Consider the following 20,158-nt stretch of genomic DNA (forward strand, 5'->3'; position numbering starts at 1 on the left):
TTGTCCACCCACCAAAATATATTTTTATATATTTATATATTAAATATTGTCCTCCAAGGGAACAAATACAAAGGTCATTAAAAAGTTTTATTATACTTGAATTTTAATAAAACCAGAACGATTGATTTGAAATCGATTAATATAAACAACGAATATTGGTTGGAAGTGAATATACATTTTAAAGTTCTAAGAAATACCCGGCTGATGCTAATGACAATGACAGAATAACAATAAGAAGGAAGTGTGTAATTTACTGTTAATGAATGGACTACAATTACCATTTATATATTTTATTACATGATCACTTAAAATAAGAATCATTTAAATTCAAAGTTAAAATAAAATGTTCCCCAAAAAATATTTGATTTTCTTTTAGCTTTTCACACTAAAAAAAAAACCAGCACGGGCGATTTAAAAATTTTCAAACTTATTGAATGATGGCACCTTGAATGATAGTGAACTCCTCCCTGATCAAAATGATATATATCATAATTTTGTATAATATTATCAATAAGAAAAAATATTCAGGTAGCATGCTACCTTAAAGTCATTTGCTTTAATTGGTCAAACCGCACCACTTTGTGTGTACTATGTACCATTTCAGGCTATCTTGACAATATGTTGTTCAAAAAATTGTTGTTTGTCTTTGAATGTAAATTATTCGCAAGACTTCGGTGCAAAATTTAATTAGCGTGGTTTTGTGTTTCTTATTAGCAATCGAAATATTCAATACGTTTGTTTTACAGTCATGTCACCCTATAGGCCAAATACAGCCTTATATTGCATATTCGACCCCCCTCATATTCAGTGTTGTTGTCTCACGTATGTGCATCGATTATCCGCATAAGTTAATATTTATAATATGCCTTCGTCATATACACTGATCGAAATTCTTTTTACGTTTTATCAATAAGAATGACAATGATTATAATGACAATATTAACATATAAATAACAATAATGGCGCTGGGCATCCTGTCCTAAAAAACTTCAATGAAGATTATCGTATTTTTTCCGCTAAACAACATAACGTCATTTTGTGCATATCGGCAAACGTAACTTCCTGCGCAACGGTTTAGCTGTCATGAAGGACTCTTGTAAAATACGATAGAAAAGAAAATGCTTACGTTACCAGCCTCAAAAGCCATATCATCAAATCACCACCTTCACAAAGGATCAGATAAGTCGTCAATAAACCTACCAGAAATAAAACAAACAGTTCAGTTTACAGGTTCAACAAAATCCGTTCCGAAGTCGGAATCAACGAATACTAACAGTGCCAAACGCAAATTTACAAAGAAGGGCGATAAAAAAGAAGAATTTGATCCAGATAAAATAGCAGCCGCAGTGAGATATGCACAACTTCAAGCTATATTTGCTGCAGACGAAGACGGGCTTGACATTGACGAATTTAAAGATGCAATGAGAAAGACAGTCGGACATAGAATGACCGATACCGAAATTGAATTCCTATTCATGAAAGTAGACGCAAACTGTGATGAAAAGGTGGATTGGGAAGAATATGTTACATATAACTTACTAGAGTATCAAGGGAAAACGCTGATGATTGAGATGATGCGCCAGAGACCACTCCCACAAGAAACAACTCCAATACCTAGTAAACACCGGGAAAGTATAGTAGCTGTTAAATTCTATCCCTCTATTCAGAAAAAGGCAGGTAAAAACTTCATAGATCACACAAACGGTAAATATGTAACCCTTAGCAAAGAAGGATTGATGTCGACATGGAACATGAACATGAAACATTTAGAAAGTTACCATGTTATAACTGATGTCGCAGATCGAGCAACACACCCCTGGATGGTTGATATGGCATGCATGTATAATGTTGGTATGATTGCATTATCCTCAACGGACCGTGACATTACTTTATATGACATTCATGGTAATAATTTTTTGAAGCGTTACTATCTAACAGGACTAGACGACTGCATTACATGTATGGACTACTGGGTAAATTTACAAGATCTTAATCATGCAATTTTTGCTTTTGGAGACACGTCTGGGAGTGTCACCGTTTTTGTGTTCGACCAATGTGTCACTGGAGGTCTTTTTGGGTGTTTTGGTGCAAAACGGAATGCATGCAAACAGATAAGTGTACCAGAAATTATAAGAGGTTTCTTTAAAGGTGCCAAAGGATATAGATTTAACAGACTACATTCGGACTGGGTATTACAGGTTAAATACGTTCCAGAGTTGTCTTCCATAGTATCTTGCTGTCAAACCACAGAAACATCTTTGTGTGTTTTCGAATTTGAAAAGAAAAGAACAAATCAGTCTGTTTTTAAAATTAACAAGGGAATTCTTTGTTTCGATTATTGTCCGGAAAACAACATACTGGTCACGGGAGGTATGGATTATTGGGTTAGAGTATGGAACCCGTATGTATGTAGCAAAGCAATATCCGTTCTAAAGGGGCACACAAAACCGATCAGTCACGTGATTATAAACTCTCATAGAAATCAGACGATAAGCATTGATAAAGCAAAAAACATACGTGTGTACGACTTAAAAGACCAAGCCTGTCTCCAGCAAGTCGGTGGCAGAGTTGTCAAACTCGGAAAATATTCTTTGTCTGCAGCATACTTTAACCCTGTTTTACAGACTCTAATCATAGCCACAAATCAGCTTGCCATGTTAGAGAAAACGGACGAAGAAGTACAAGTAGCAGAGATACGATCACATAACAAACCAGTGGTAACAGCAATTTACAACAAGACATTCAGGTTTATTGTTAGTGCATGTCAAGATTCTGTTATTAGCGTATGGGATTTACACAGCGGAGAGAAAGTTATACAGACAGTAAACGCACACTCGCGAACAGAAAGAGGATTTGAAGTTCCAGTAGAGATTACAACAATGACGTTTGATGGACCACAAAGACGTGTCATCACCGGTGCAAGAGACGGAAGTGTCAAGGTGTGGAACTTTAATAATGGAAATTGTCTACAAACATTCATTACACCCGAGAATATGGAAGTAAGTGGAGTAGCCAGTGTAAATCATCGAATAATTGTAGCTGGATGGTCAAGACAAGTACACATTTTTCTTGATGGTGGAGATGAAGAATATAGAAAAGACTGGAAACAAAAGCATAACGAAGACATTTTGTGCATGACACACCTGAGTCCAAACATCATCGCTACAGGTTCATATGATGGCGACATAATCGTTTGGTCACGAGACACAGGACAACTTTATTGCACTTTAAATGCTAGCAAAAGCACACAACCAATCGGAGAAAACAAAACAAAGTGCTTTGAAATTCGTCCAGAGCCAGCTTTAAATGAGATTCAAGAAGATGAAATTTCATTAGACATACTGAAGACATTTGGATCCGTTGCAAACGAAGAAATGATGAAAATGAAAACTAGAAAGTTAAGTTTCTTGAAACAAAATAAGGACATTTTGAGTAGAGTGAAGGAAAACGTACTGCTTAAAGAAAACAAGTGGTCTCGGAAGTTGAATCGTGTGGATGAAACACAGGTAGATCACCCGTTACTCCCATTATTTCACAATCAATCGCCAGTATCCGAAGAGTCAAACAAAAACCAACTGAGCAGGCGAGAGGAGTATGACGAATTATGCAAACTCTATGAGTCAGCGATCGAATGCATTCTGTTCTTGGAATCACGTGATCGAGAAAACGGAGAAACAGCAATCATGATGACAAGCGGTGCTGAAGGTTGGGTTCGTGCTTGGTCAATTCATCACCAGGGTGGACTGTTAGGCCAGTTTAATGCTTCTCACAAAGTTGGTGAAAGTGTGCATACAATGAGTACAGATATAAACAACAAATTGTTGTTCACTGCAGATAGCTGTGGTTATGTAAAAATTTGGGATATAACAGAATACTGTACGAGATCAGTCTTATCAGCGTCACAGAGAGCCAGTCGATGGAATTACCTCAATGAGACCTTCACATATGTTAGACTTATGTATTGTTCTGAAGAACCACCAGCCAGTCTTGTTACGGCAGAAAAGAGACCACCCAGTATTGCTACTAGACCACCGCCATCGTCAACGTTGCCAAAAATTACATTGAAATGGCCTTTCTTAGTAAACTCATTTCGTGCTCACACCAAAATAATTAACAAGATTGAATATGTTGAAGAAGTCAAACTTCTTATTACTGCGAGCAGTGATTGCGCAATTCGAGTTTGGACTTTGAATGGATGCTACATCGGTACGTTCGGCGAGCCTTGGAAGTCAATCCCCACGGTCTTAGAACGTGTACCAACAGCAAGAATTCGCATTCCTTCAGATTTACATCGTATCGGTTCATCCAGTACTCTGAAGGTCCTTAACCAAGGGCGTTCGGGTTTATGGACGCAAGCAATTGATGCAGCTGTGATGCTTTCTCGAACGAAGTCTGCGGAGGAGGAAGAAGAGGACGAATTCGAAATGGGAACTGACGATTTGGTTTCTGACACAAGTGATAAGAGCGACCAACACGATAAGCCGAGATCAGCTCATTCAGGTCGAACAAAAGCTAAAAAGTGTAGTGGAAGTGAGATACTAGGAAAAACTTACAAGAAAACAATGAGACACAGAATGCTTCCAACCATGGACAAGTTTGTTCAAATTAACTCATCGGTAAGTTTTAAAGGTATTTGATTAAAGTGTGGTTTATTTTTCTATTGGTTTATCATTTTGTAATTGAGTACTGCGTCATTTCTGATCAGTGACGGATCTTGAACTTTTTTATAAGTGTGTGTAGGGGAGGGGCACTGACTGAACATAGAATGGGGACCGCTTCATTCATGTTTCAGTGATTCCCAATATAATCAACCAATTGTTCCCCACATTGACTACAAGTAAAAGGTTTTATATTAACCAATCTTTGGCCAAGGGAGTAGGTCCGGTAAGGACCGATTTTGGCCTCAAATTTCAGGTTCATCTGACGAAAGATTTTGAACACTTTTTAAACACTTAAGTGTCTATTTCATTTGATTCAATTAGTTTATGTGAAAGATTTTAACTAATTTAGTCATTAAAAACGATCCGATTCAAGCTCAAATATGAAAAATCTACCAAATATGCCGAAAAATGTAACTTTTCAGATGGTTTTTGTCTAAAATGAAAGTGGCCGCATCCGTGTTCATCCTCAACCTTTATATATGTTATGTATAATCATCAAATACAACTTACATGTCAATATTAAGGATCGGAACACGAATGCGGCCACTTTCGTTTTACACGGAAACCGTCTAAAATTTAACTAAAATGCTAGAATTCTGAAGATTTCAGTAATTTAGCATGACTTAATGGTGCTAGTACCCGATATATGTGCATTGTATTGTCAAAATCAGCACATATCTGTGTAGCAGAAGCATTTTACTGTTCAATAAATAACTTAAAGTTTACATTTTAATAATTTTGTAAAACTGCTATATTTTGGGGCCAAAACGGGGTCTTACTGGACCTGCTCCTTTGACCTCAGTTAACACAGTAGTGCTCAGGAAGACCTTTGGAGATTCATACAATGAGAGGAACCGATTTTTATACGCCCGCCAAAATTTTGACGGGACGTATTATGGTATACAAATGTCCGGTGTCCGTATGTCTGTCCGTCCGTCCGTCTGTCTGTCTGTCCGGCGTAAACATGTCGCACTGTAACTTGAGAACGACTTATCCAAATTTCTTGAAACTTAATATAGTTGTTTCTTATGATGGTCAAATGATTTGTATACTTTTTGGTGAAAATAAGATTTAAACTTTTTGAGTTATGGCACTTTGTAACTAAAACAGGTTTTTTTTTCACATGTCGCACTGTATCTCCAAAACGATTCTAGATTATGGCTTACAACTTTAAACACTTCGTAGTTATATTAATCTCAATATCTGTATACTCTTTGGTGATGATTCAAAATTTCATTTTCTAGTTATTGCCTGAGTATTTTGTAAAAAAGGGGGAGGTTTTTTTTTACATGTCGCACCATATCTCAAAAACGATTTATGATTATTGCTTAAAACTTTACACATGTCTTTGTTATATTAATCTAAAGATCTGTATACTTTTTGGTGATGATTCAAAACTTTATTTTGGAGTTATTGAGTATTTTGTAAAACAGGGGAGGGTTTTTTTTTACATGTCGCGCTGTATCTCAAAAATGATTTATGATTATTGCTTAAAACTTTACACACTTCTTTGTTATATTAATCTAAAGATCTGTATACTTTTTGGTTTTGATTCAAAATTTTATTTGAGTAATATATTTAGTTTTTTTGTAAAAAAAAACCAAACAGGGTAGGGGGTTTCACATGTCCCGCCGTGTCTCAAAAACAATATATGGTTATTGCTTAAAACTTTCTCAGAAACTATTTATTATAATTGCATAAAACTTCCACACAAGACATCGGGCATGTCATGCTCATGGCGCAGCTGTTTATTACCTTAGCGATCATGCGTGACAACTTTCACATTTGGTTAAAAGAATTTACAATACAAGGGATAGACAACAGAAAGGAGCGTGTCACCCGTTGACAAAACATGTCATGGATTATTTCACATGGCAAAATTGGGGAGAAGATACCAAAGGGGCAAATGGTATCCAAAAGTCAAAGAAAAACATACAGCATCACAGTACACACTCAAAAGAAAAGCGACGAACGACAGTCATCAAACCTCAACACAGAAAATAAAAAATCTGAACAACACAAACCCCACATAAAAAAAGTTTGAACTAAGGTGTAGCGGAGTTGTAATCAATTTCTGCTCCACAAGTGACCCCATCGTGTTTCTGATCACATGTAAACATATGTTGATGTCACAGAATCATCTTTAAAATACTAATTCATAAAACTGATCACACAAAGACACTGTTAAACAGAACATCAAGCAACATTGAAACCTAGAGTCGAGTCGGTTTCACAAAAAAAACCCAAAAACTTACGACTAAGTTTGATCGTAAGCATGCTGAATTGTTCATGACTTTCGATCAATCTTAGTCGTAAGCTTTTTTGCGAAACCGACGCATGCTAGCTTGGATAATACACGATAATGTAGTGAAATTCGCCATGTTGCACCTGACTAATAAATACTTTCATAACAATAAATGTTTTAACTTTTAATATTTCAGAGTGCCCTATTCATAATTAAATTGATTTATCTTTTTTCCATAGATTTCTGTCTTCCGATGTTTACCATACTCTGACCTTAATCTGGACATGGACGCAGAACAAATGAAGGTTCTTGAAGACATAAGAGCAAAGTATTATAGTGGAACGGTTCTAAGTAAAATGAAAGGAGAACCTCGAAAACAGGATAAAGGACCTGCACTTATTGGACTGTTCAATAAAATAACCAACAAACCCCAGTTGCCAAAGGGTAAAAATCAAATGGGTAGAATCAAGCGAGCACAGAATAAGATTCAGAAGAAACCAGATTCTGTATTTGCTGATTTAAAAGTTAAAGAAGCACCCCATGAGACGGATCTTATCGATAAAATATTGGCTGAGGGCACAAAATAGCACAAAAGAGCATCATATTCAATTTACGGATCGATTGCACTGACAAGTGCACAGTGGCACAGCGTAGCTGTATTATTACGCTACCGCATACAGACTCTTGCTATACACAGACCATAACGACACAAGTGCGATGTTTCACGCAACAGATAGTGGCACAACTAAAATATGTAGACAGGCTTTGTATGAACAATATTCTAAAATGCTTGAATTCTTCCAATTTCATACCTAGATATATTTTGTGGCTAAATGTTTCCAGACATTATGAACCAAAAAAGGGTTCTTCTCTCGGCGTTTACCAGTACTTTAAAACAGTGCGATTTGACAGAAATTCATGTATAAAAGGAAACACCTCAAAATGTGTTATTGTGTTGCTGTCAAATTGACATTTACTAACATGTTTTATTCGTGAAAACAAATTTTAGTACTAGAATTGTCTGATGTTATTGTATATAGTTTTTACTTCAATCTCCTTTTACTCACATGCATTTTCACGTTAACAAAAATAGGTCCGCACTGTAGGGCCTTCGTCAATGAGCAAAACAAATACCGCACATTAATTTTAGTACGTTTTTACCAACAATAACAGTCAATATTGTCCCTTTTTAGACATGATTCATTCTGTATTAATACAAAATGATAGAACTGAAATTGAAATTTACGAAAAAATAGAGATGATTTTAACTATTTTATAAAAAAAAACAGTTCCTCTTTCATATGGCGATGTTCTTCTAGCTACACCCCAACTTGCATGGTTAGCTAGGACATGGCCTCATTTGTAGTTAATTTTTCAGCAAGGGCTACAGTGTGAAAATAAGAAAATTTGTCATGATTACCAATGAGACAACTCTCCACAAGAGACCAAATGACGGCATAGAGTTAAAATAAGAATAGTTAACCTTACGGCTTAAGCAATGAGCAAAACCCATATCGCATAGTCTGTTATAAAAGGCCCCGATATGACAAATGTATTTTTAGCAATTCAAACGAGAACAATACCGTTCTGATTTAGGGGAGGACAATGATGATATACAGCAACAAAGGCCAACCACTGAATTACAGCCTCCTGACTTAGGAAAGTCACATACAGAATGTGGCAGAGTTAAACTATTTTAATGGCGCAAATCCTTCACTAACATGGGACAGTGGTGTAACATAACAACATAAGAACAAGCATAACCATAGTTCACACTACGTGCATCAATGAGCATAATCCATATTGATAGTAAGCTATAAAAAGTCCCGATATGGCTTAATATAAAACAATATAAACGAGCAAACCAACAGCCCTATTTATATAAAACAATAATATTTTTAGGAAAATCAATTATGATAAACAGCAACCAAGGACGACCACTGAATAACAGGCTTCTGTCAGTGTCTATGAACAGACACACACAGAATGTGGAAGAGTTGAACATGTTTGCAGGTGTTCAATCCTTCCTTAGCCTAGGACAGTGGTGTAACAGCACAAACTAAGAATAAACTACAGACATCAATTGAAGAAAGCTTACCTCTTCAGATCAACACTGACAATGTACATACACGAAAATACAAAAAAAAAAACTTGGAAAAATTAGAGACAATGATTTAGATTTTAACAGCTGAAGTTACAAGTGTTTGGTGTGAATTTAAAAGGAGTACATTGTCGGAAAATATAAAATTTATGTGTTGGAGCTTTAGAAACTGTTTCGTAGCTAGTACAAATAAACTTTTCCATAAACAGTGCGAGTTTACAATCAATACAATCTGTATTCAATTTTTTACTTGTAGCAAGAAAACAAGTTCGTTGCCATCATCTTTTCTTTTTATTTTCTTAAAGCATATTATAAAACCGATCTTCTCACAATTTATTTTTAAATTCTATCTCATAGATTTCTTTTTATGCACAAAAATGTGTTTTTGCATGATCATTGTAAGCAAATTTAAGCAATTTAAAAAAAACCTTATAGCTTGAAAAATAGCACGGTGACCCATCCTTTTCTTCTAAGTGCTCCACGAAACCTATTTCTTAATTATTAACATCTATTTTATCAGCAATGAAAGACGGGCTTCAAAGTTATTGTGAAACTGCCTATTCTAGAGGTGGCGTGAATCAGATGTGGATACGGCTTAAAAATTCCAAAGATCTTTTAGAGTACATACAATCTAACTCTCTTTCATCTGGCAATTGTATTAAAACATTTGACTTTTCTACACTTTACACAAGTATTCCACATTCCAAACTAAAAGAAAAATTGAAATAGTTGGTATTGCTTTGTTTCATAAAAAAGAATGGCCAACGTAGAAACAAGTATCTTGTCTTAGGGAGGGATAAATCCTACTTTGTAAAGGGTCACTCTGATTGAAACCAAAAATTCTCTGAAACTGACATTATCAAGATGCTTGATTTCTTGATTGACAACATATTTGTTACGTTCGGAGGGTGTGTTTTTCCAACAGACTGTCGGCATTCCAATGGGAACCAATTGTGCCCCTCTTCTTGCCGACTTGTTTCTTTATTATCATGAGGCTGACTTCATACAGGAACTTCTTAGGAAGAAAGATTAAACGTTAGCAATGACCTTTAACTCTACTTTTCGCTATAAAGATGATGTTATTTCACTAAATAATTCAAAATTTGGTGACTATATAGTTAGCTATGTTGAACACATCTATCCCATCAAACTAGAGATAAAGGATACAACAGATACTGTTAAGTCTGCCTCATATCTTGACTTGCATCTAAAAATTGAAAATAAGTGTCGGTTGAAAACAAAACTTTACGACAAAAGAGATGATTTCAGCTTTCCAATTGTGAACTTTCCATTTTAAGTAGGAACATTCCAGCAGCACCTGCATACAGGGTATATATCTCCCAATTGATACGATATTCCCATGGATGCATTTCATATCATGATTTTCTTGATAGAGGGTTGCTGCTCACAAGGAAGCTATTCAACCAAGAGTTCCAAATGGTGAAGTTGAAATCATCCCATCGTAAATTTTACAGACACCATCACGAGTTGGTTGACCGTTATGGAATTACCGTTTCACAAATGATATCGGATATGTTCCTTACGTCATAACTACAATCCCCTTCCCTTTCATGAATGTGACCTACCGAATTATACTATTTACCGGATTTGTTATAATATGAGCAACAAGACGGGTGCCACATGTGGAGCAGTATCTGCTTACCCTTCCGGAGCAACTGAGATCACCCCTAGTTTTGGTGGAGTTCGTGTTGCTTGTAGGCTTTAGTTTGTACCATGTGTACTATTGTCTGTCTGTTTGCTTTTTTATTTTTAGCCATGGCGTTGTCAGTTTATTTTCGATTTATGAGTTTGACTGTCCCTCTTTCATTAAATTTTGGAAAGAACATAGTAAAGTCATTATTAAGGCAAAGAATAAAAAAAAATCTATCTTGGGGAAACATACACCTATGATTTACCTTAATCTTGTAACTTGTATTGCATAACTTCCTCCAATAAAGGAGCACCTCAATCAATGAGTATTCCACCACCAGTTCAAAAGTACATATATCTTAATCTTTAAAATATAAAAGTCACACAGGTAGATATCTATCATCATTAAAAGGAATATTTAAAATGTTTTGTATATACACATGTATCGGCATAAAAATATGAGCTAGTTCAACGTCATTAAATTTAAAATTTAAAATACTTCCTCGATATTTACAGTTTATTTACATGTATATATATATATATGATCAGCATAAATCGTTCTTCTGCATGTTTGCTGGTTTTATTTAGGATAGTTAACCTTTATCTGTATACAGTGTAGTGTGGCCACGTACCCACGCTTAATCAAGTTAAAAGAAATAGACTATAAACTGGTTTCTTTCATGTGCGTTTATATTTCAGATACCAGTTTTGTGGATATAAGCGGTAATTTTGTGTAGCATAAGCGGTCTACCAGGGAAACAACGACAAACGGTAAACAACCACAGATAACTATCACTATTATACAATTTTTTATACAGTGAAACACCAAACTCTACAATAGCGACAATAATTATATCGCCTAAAAAAAAATCAAGCAATTTTATTTCTGCACTGACACTGCTCGAGCAGTTGAAGTGTTCCTTGGTAGTGTAGAACTAGACCTTACAAATGTAATTGAGATTTAACAGTCTTCACGCTTAACCACATGTCATACAGCCATGCCTTGTAAAATTGCTTTCAGGCTTTTAAGTTCCTTTTTTGTTTACAAGCCAATAGAATATAGAATCCAACTAAAATTTTCAAAAAATTGAGCTTCAGTTTGGGGAATCCGGGTCCGTTCACGCCCATTTAGTTTGCGCCCATTCACGTTCGCGCCAATTTACATTCGCACCCAATCACTTTCGCCCACTTTCACTTTCGCACCATACATGTTCGCACCCAAAGTTTGTTGGCACCTGACACGTTCGCGCCCAATTTTTATTGGTTTTGTGTTTAATAACTTTGTAATATAGTTTTGATTAATGACAAGTGTAATATTCCTATAACATAAGTATATTTGTTGTCATTGTCTCAAAATAAAGTGAGACAGGGTTTTTTTTTGTTTTGAGTAAATCTCTATCATGGATAGTGTATTGTTAAAAAAAAATCATTGTTTCTAAATGAAGTGAGATTCTGGAACGTTTTTTTGTTGTTGAATAAATATAATCATGTTTTGGATAGTGTATTGCTATAACTTTATTTCCTTGTTTCAAAAGTGCTATTCTGACCATGTCTTTTTTTGTGTTGAATAAATTTTAATCATGTTTTGGTTAGTGTATTGCTATATTTTTTTGTTTCAGATCAAAGGGGACAAGCTGTTAAAACAATTATCTTTTGTGTTTTTCATTTAAAATCTTCAATGTTGTACTGATCTTACTCATACCAAGCTACATACATTTGTACATGCAGTATTTACATAATAGCAATTTAAAACAACAATCATTATTTTCTAATTTTTCAACTGGAATTTGATTTAAAATTGGATGCGAACGGACCTTGGGTGTAAACAACCAAGGTGAGAACGTGTAGGGTTTGAAAGTGTATTGGGCGCGAACGGACCTGATACCAATTTGGGCATGTGGCATGATGTGGACTTGGAAAGTTTAGCCTGAAGGCTGACATATAAGAGACAGAGTGTACTGAATTATTGACAGTAGTTTTAACGTCAATAAGTCACTGCCTGAAATTTGTATGACGCAGATGTAAAATCTGAAAGGTGTTGAAGTTAGCAAAGCTCTTAAATATTGTAATGATATCCTGTTTTTGTTGTAACACTCCCAAACTTGTTTCTCAGGAAAAGTAAAGTTTGAAGTCAAATACGAACTTCAACTACAAAATGTACATAAATTAGACTATGTTTACTCCGAACTCAGCATGTGTAGGTTCAATATGTTCACTCGGGTCAAATCTAAATAAATTTGTTATGAATAAAATTCACCTAGATACCATAATACTCAAGTTAGGTTTATGTTTTGTTAAAGCTTTAACAGTAAAGTTACATTTTAAAATATTTGAAACTTTCAGAGAAATTGGGAATACACATTGTATGAAATTTTTAATTGTAGATCATGTTGTATAATGAACAATGATGATGCCTACAGTAGGAATTTCAGCATAGGATCAGATCGAGAATTAGATAACTTGTCAAATATCAGAAATCTTGATACATCACATAGTGACGTAGAATTTAGGAAGAACATGGACAGTTCATCATATGATAAACATGGAGAAAGGAGAACTCCAAGAGAAGGTAGAGGTCCCAGAACTGGACATTGGGCTTCAGAATTTGGAACTGTGGCTGAAACACTAGAGTCACATGGTAAAGATGGAGCAGACGACACACCAGTTAGGAAGTTGAAACAAAAAAATGTTACTATAGGCCCAGTACAGCGAGAGTATTCTGATGCCTATTTAGAAAGTAATTTACGTACTCCTCGTTATAATACACATACCTCATATGAAGGAATGTTGGAAAATCTAGATCCTGAAGATCCATTTGATGGGGATTATGCACCATCAGGTAAACCAAAGTATGAAATGCGAAAAAAGTCAAAAAAAGATAAATCACCTGAAGGACACACCAAAATACCTGTACCTGCAAAAGATGACAGTCAAAAAACACTTAAACATCGGAAAAGTAAAAAGAAAAAAAAGGGACATGGTTCTTTGGAGAGTACAAGTACCTTTACCATAGAAGGCAATACTAATCAGTCATTCAAGTTGGCAGAGACTGATAAAGCTTCTGTTAAAAGTAATGGTACATTTACTGTTCCAGAAATAGGCTATGGGAAGTCACCACGCTCCACCAGTCGTGCATCAGCTGTTTTTAATAGATCAAGAAAATCCAGAAAGTCTAAGCGAACTAAAATGGGGATTGACAGAGTAAGTTTGAAAAAACATAATTTCATATTTACAAGTTAAAGTAACACATTTAGATTTACTGATACATGTAGCTCTCATGAGTCAATATGAACATTGACTTTGCATGTATGTATTTATTTTGTGTGCCTATATGAATGCAGATCATTGACTAAAATGACAGACTGAAGTTAAATACTAAAGTTTGTGTTTGTAATTGTAATATGGAACCAGTCATTTGGTAGAAAATATAGACTTGAAAAGCATCATACATGCAGATATATAATCTTCATTGATTTTTGAATCATTCTACATGTAAGAGTTCATTTGTAGCTTTGAGGAACATTTCAATTAAGTTTACTTTATCATATACTGCAGGTTAAAGAGGGATTCAATAGATACTTATATTAATTTTCTTACATGTAGGTTTCTGAAGCTACCTCCAGCCTTTGATCAAGTATAATTACATGTAACTGTAAAAATGTGTCTTTTCCTTGTTCTTAAGAAAAATAGTAATAGTATTTTAAAAGTTTCTTTATTTATTTTAGACTATCTTTAAGGACTTTGTACATCAGGAAAATATTAAGCAAAGAAGATCAAAACACATTAAGTGAGTATCTGTATTTTGATAACATTGAAATGTGTTGAAACAATGACTTAAGAATGTAGATATGTAATTCTGCTCATTTAAGATTGAAATATATATAAGACATAGCATAGAAAAACAGTCATAAGAAATAGATTACTAGGACTCTCATCCTTATGTGTTTTAAACAGGGTTGGCAAAGTATTACCCGCCCGGGAATTCCCGGGTAGGAAAACCCGGGTTTTCCCGGGCTGGGCAATACTCCCAGAAATGGGGAATACTGGGCATTACTGGGCAATATGATTTTTATACGACCGCAAATTTTGAAAAAATTTTCGTCGTATATTGCTATCACGTTGGCGTCTGCGTCGTCGTCGTCGTCGTCGTCGTCGTCGTCGTCGTCGTCGTCGTCGTCGTCCGGCGTCCGAATACTTTTAGTTTTCGCACTCTAACTTTAGTAAAAGTGAATGGAAATCTATGAAATTTTAACACAAGGTTTATGACCACAAAAGGAAGGTTGGTATTGATTTTGGGAGTTTTGGTCCCAACATTTTAGGAATTAGGGGCCAAAAAGGGCCCAAATAAGCATTTTCTTGGTTTTCGCACTATAACTTTAGTTTAAGTTAATAGAAATCTATGAAATTTTGACACAAGGTTTATGACCACAAAAGAACGGTTGGGATTGATTTTGGGAGTTTTGGTCTCAACAGTTTAGGAATTAGGGGCCAAAAAAGGGCCCAAATAAGCATTATTCTTGGTTTTCGCACAATAACATTAGTTTAAGTAAATAGAAATCAATGAAATTTAAACACAATGTTAATGACTACAAAAGGAAGGTTGGTATTGATTTTGGGAGTTTAGGTCCCAACAGTTTAGGAATTAGGGGCCAAAAAGGGACCCAAATAAGCATTTTTCTTGGTTTTCGCACCATAACGTTAGTATAAGTAAATAGAAATCTATGAAATTTAAACACAAGGTTTATGACCATAAAAGAAAGGTTGGGTTTGATTTTGGGAGTTTTGGTCCCAACATAATAAGGGGCCCAAAGGGTCCAAAATTAAACTTTTGTTTGATTTCATCAAAATTGAATAATTGGGGTTCTTTGATATGCTGAATCTAACTGTCATGACTGTGTATGTAAATTCTTAACTTTTGGTCCCGTTTTCAAATTGGTCTACATTAAGGTCCAAAGGGTCCAAAATTAAACTTAGTTTGATTTTGACAAAAAATGAATCAGTTAGGTTCTTTGATATGCTGAATCTAAAAATGTACTTAGATTCTTGATTATTGGCCCAGTTTTCAAGTTGGTCCAAATCGGGGTCCAAAATTAAATTTTGTTTGATTTCATCAAAAATTGAATAAATGGGGTTCTTTGATATTCCAAATCTAACTGTGTATGTAGATTCTTCATTTTTGGTCCTGTTTTCAAATTGGTCTACACTAAAGTCCAAAGGGTCTAAAATTAAACTTAGTCTGATTTTAACAAAAATTGAAATCTTGAAGTTCTTTGATATGCTGAATCCAAAAATGTACTTAGATTTTTTATTATGGGCCCAGTTTTCAAGTTGGTCCAAATCAGGATCTAAAATTATTATATTAAGTATTGTGTAATAGCAAGTCTTTTCAATTGCACAGTATTGCGCAATGGCAAGAAATATCTAATTGCACAATATTGTAAAATAGCAAATTTTTTTTTAATTAGAGTTATCTTTCTTTGTCCAGAATAGTAAGCAAGAAATATCTAATTGCAAAATATTGTGCAATAGCAAGATTTTTTTTTAATTGGAGTTATCTTTCTTTGTCCAGAATCAACTTAAATCTTTGTTATATACAATATACAATGTATATTCACTTTTTACTACCAACTGATAAATTAAAATAATCTTTACCATTCAGTGATAACAAGCAGTTTTTTTACATCTTAATATTTTATGATGTATTTAAATGAGTAGTTATTGTTGCAAACTCCATTAGAAATTTTAATTGAGATTAGTTTTGGAATAAGGGAAAGGGGGATGTGATTAAAAAAATTGGGTTCAATTTTTCTCATTTGAAATTTCATAAATAAAAAAGAAAATTTCTTCAAACATTTTTTTGAGAGGATTAATATTCAACAGCATAGTGAATTGCTCTAAGAGAAACAAAAAAATTTTAAGTTCATTAGAACACATTCATTCTGTGTCAGAAACCTATGCTGTGTCAACTATTTAATCATAATCCAAATTTAGAGCTGAATCCAGCTTGAATGTTGTGTCCATACTTGCCCTAACCGTTCAGGGTTCAACCTCTGCGGTCGTATAAAGCTTCGCCCTGCGGAGCATCTGGTTTAAGCTTATTTTAACACAAAATAGTATAGTCTTGGTGTAGTTTCATAGTATTTCAGCTAAATATATACTTTTTATACAGATAACCATTGACAGTCATTTCTATAAGAATGAAAAATTCAATTTCATTCCCTTCTATGTAGCCGGAATACAAGATTTGCACATTTAAGGAAACCTTGTTAATTACCACATGTACCAAGCATTGTTTCAATAATCCATACTTTGAAAAAAAAATTATTGCAATGTTTAAGTGAATTGTTAATTTCAAATGTTTTACATTCATACATTTGTCATATTGCTAAATAAACACCCTAAGGGGTCATGCCATTAACACTTATAGAATTGAAAGGGATGATTATTGTTACATAAACAAATCTGCATTCTAATCTGAATAATTACTTACTAATTAGTGACAGAACATATATATTATTTAAATGTAATTTTTCTTACATGTAATTGTTAATTCTTAGTAGGAGTTATGTTTATTCAAAAATATATATAAGTTTTTTTGCTTTATGATTTACATTTTTACCAATTCTGACTAACAGAAAAGGTTATATATATCTTAATTGTATTAAATTTGTGTTTGATCACTGAATCCTCTATAAAATTCAGACTAGTATTTTATATTACCCAGTATTGCCCAGTATTACCCACTAAAACCCAGTAAAACCCGGGTTTTCCCAGTATTTCCCACTGGGCTGGGCAATACTCATAAAACCCGGGTTTTTGCCAACCCTGGTTTTAAAGTCATATTCAGAAAGGAGAATATGATATGAGCCTTGTTCAGAATTAATATGGACTTCAGAGGTATTGGAAAACTTTATTTCAAATGATAAGCATAAGATTGATGTATACAAATATGAAAAACATATGTCAATTATCAGTTTAAAGAAAATATTACCTTAATAATCCCTGAGGCCAAAAACAAATGTATGTTTGTTTGGTTCCAGTTACCCTACCTACCCTACTTTTTAGTCTTAATAAGAGCCTACCCTAAATATTTTTTTGTCATTTTTGCATAAAGCATTGTTTAATTCAAAATGTTGCTCCCTTATCTAGGCTCAATGTAAAATAAACATAAAATACAAAAAAATCCCTACCTACGTACCCTTACTTTTTTTTTTTAGATGGAAACACATACAATAATATTTTATATGGCCTGATCATTCATAAAGTGCATTACAGTGTTATAATTGCATCCTGAGCAGTTCAGGTGCAAAGGAGATTTTTACTTTTAATTATGATTTTGTTTTTATTTCAGGGAATCAACACCAGGAAACAAACATATTCCCCACTTTTATACAGACAGTACTGCTGAGTTATGTGATTCCTTTGGAGAAATTATGTTTGTAGGATATGGCCATGATACTGACAAATCACCAGTGAGTATTTTTATTAGTTTGGCTTTAATTCATTTGAACCATTCAATGTAATTTACAAATGTTACTATTTTTATCTTACTTGCATCCAAAGTCACCAAATTTTTCTAAAGAAGCACCAACAAAAGTTAATAATGGGATTGGTTTGTAATTACTTTAGCATCAGTTTTGCTAACATGCACTGATAGCACATGTTACTTCCCTCTCTATGTCCTTTTCAAAATCATTTAGTTTTCATGCCCCACCTAAGATAGTAGAGGGTCATTATGTTTTCTGGTCTGTGGGTCCGTCCGTTCGTTCATTCGTCGGTCTGTTCGTCATGCTTCAGGTTAAAGTTTTTGGTCAATGTAGTTTTTGATGAAGTTGAAGTCCAATCAACTTAAAACTTAGTACACATGTTCCCTATGATATGATCTTTCTAATTTTAATGCCAAATTAGAGTTTTTACCCCAATTTCACGGTCCACTGAACACAGAAAATGATAGTGCAAGTGGGGCATCCGTGTACTTGGAACACATTTTTGTTAATACATTTTTTAAGAGTGGGATTTTTGTGTCTTTGATTACAGCACTAAGTAACTAGCAATAACTATGTTTATAAAAAGTCTTTGGAGTGTTTGTAAGAAAGAAGATTTTGAGAGTTATCATTGGCAATCATAACACATCTTATTTTTATGTTATTTGTAATTACTACCAACTTAAATGTAATACAGTCAAAGTAAGTTCTTGTTTCTTTGTCTTTTTCTTCTCATTATATCCTAAAAAAAAATAATTATTTTATGTATTATCATGGGAAAATACATGAATTTTTGTTGAAAACAAGGAATAGAAATCATGTTGCTTACATGCAATTGCTTTAAGCTGATTTACAATTCATATTTAATTTTGTACTAGCTAACTTATATTGTGTTTATTTCAGTACATTAGAGTTTCACCTGACACTAGTCCAAAGATAATGTATGATATGATGCTAAACATATGGGAGCTAAGTCATCCTCAGTTGTTAATATCCGTGACAGGTGGTGCTAAAAGGTTTGATCTGAAACCAAGGTTAGCTAATAGATTCAAAAGAGGTCTAATGAAGGCAGCCATTTCAACAAGTAAGATATTTTATTTAGAGCTCAGCAGTTTTCTTGTTAGGAAAAGTGCTTCAGATCTGTAAATATGATTTGTGAATAATGTACGTTTATCATTTTTCAGAAGCATTTTGTAAATTTCATTCAATTTACCTATAGAATATGGTAAGAATCTGAATTTTGTGAGAGAAAAAATAATTGCTCTCAAATGACAATTATCAAAAGTTAAATATATAAAAAAGAAGATGTGGCATGATTGCTAATGATACAGCTCTCCACAAGAGACAAAAATGACAGAGAAATTAACAACTATAGGTCACCGTACAACCTTTAACAATGAGCAAAGCCAATACTGCATAGTCAACTATAAAAGGCCCGGAAATGACAATGTAAAACAATTCAAATGAGAAAACTAATGGCCTTATTTATTTTTAAAAAATGAACCGAAAAACAAATATGTAACACATAAACAAACCACAACCACTGAATACTTTAGAAAATGATGAATAAATGTTGATAATGCATGATTGTATCATTAGCTCACCTGGCCTGAAGGGCCAAGTGAGCTTTTCCCATCACTTTGCGTCCGTTGTCGTCATCCGTCGTCGTTAACTTTTACAAAAATCTCCTCTGAAACTGCTGGGCCAAATGAAACCAAACTTGGCCACAATCATCATTGGGGTATCTAGTTTAAAAAATGTGTGGCGTGACCCCGCCTACCAACCAAGATGGCCGCCATGGCTAAAAATAAAACATAGGGGGAAAATGCAGTTTTTGGCTTATAACTCAAAAACAAAAGCATTTAGAGCAAATCTGACAAAGGGTAAAATTGTTTATCAGGTCCAGATCTATCTGCCCTGAAATTTTCAGATGAATCAGACAATCCGTTGTTGGGTTGCTGCCCCTGAATATGTAATTTTAAGGAAATTTTGCTGTTTTTGGTTATTATCTTGAATA

The 20,158-nt window shown here is 34.2% G+C and overlaps 2 protein-coding genes across 2 annotated transcripts in view; both read left to right on the forward strand.

Annotated features, from left to right (window-relative positions):
* Nucleotides 1-1,049: 1,049 nt before the first annotated feature.
* On the forward strand, nt 1,050-7,923 carry LOC139488154 (WD repeat-containing protein on Y chromosome-like). Its single transcript, XM_071273571.1, has 2 exons — nt 1,050-4,616; nt 7,146-7,923. Exons 1-2 carry the CDS (start codon nt 1,119-1,121, stop codon nt 7,491-7,493), a joined length of 3,846 nt encoding a protein of 1,281 aa, XP_071129672.1. The 5' UTR covers nt 1,050-1,118; the 3' UTR covers nt 7,494-7,923.
* A 3,440-nt stretch (nt 7,924-11,363) lies between these two features.
* LOC139488179 (transient receptor potential cation channel subfamily M member-like 2) overlaps nt 11,364-20,158 on the forward strand; it is a 63,010-nt gene continuing 54,215 nt past the window's right edge. Inside the window, exons 1-5 of the mRNA XM_071273628.1 lie at nt 11,364-11,428; nt 13,042-13,858; nt 14,383-14,444; nt 18,009-18,129; nt 19,045-19,225. Coding sequence (XP_071129729.1) covers nt 13,055-13,858; nt 14,383-14,444; nt 18,009-18,129; nt 19,045-19,225 — 1,168 coding nt within the window. The 5' untranslated portion in view covers nt 11,364-11,428; nt 13,042-13,054. The remainder of the gene's footprint in view (nt 11,429-13,041; nt 13,859-14,382; nt 14,445-18,008; nt 18,130-19,044; nt 19,226-20,158) is intronic.

The sequence above is a fragment of the Mytilus edulis genome, chromosome 9, assembly GCF_963676685.1.
Source record: "Mytilus edulis chromosome 9, xbMytEdul2.2, whole genome shotgun sequence".
Taxonomy (NCBI): Eukaryota; Metazoa; Mollusca; class Bivalvia; order Mytilida; family Mytilidae; genus Mytilus; species Mytilus edulis.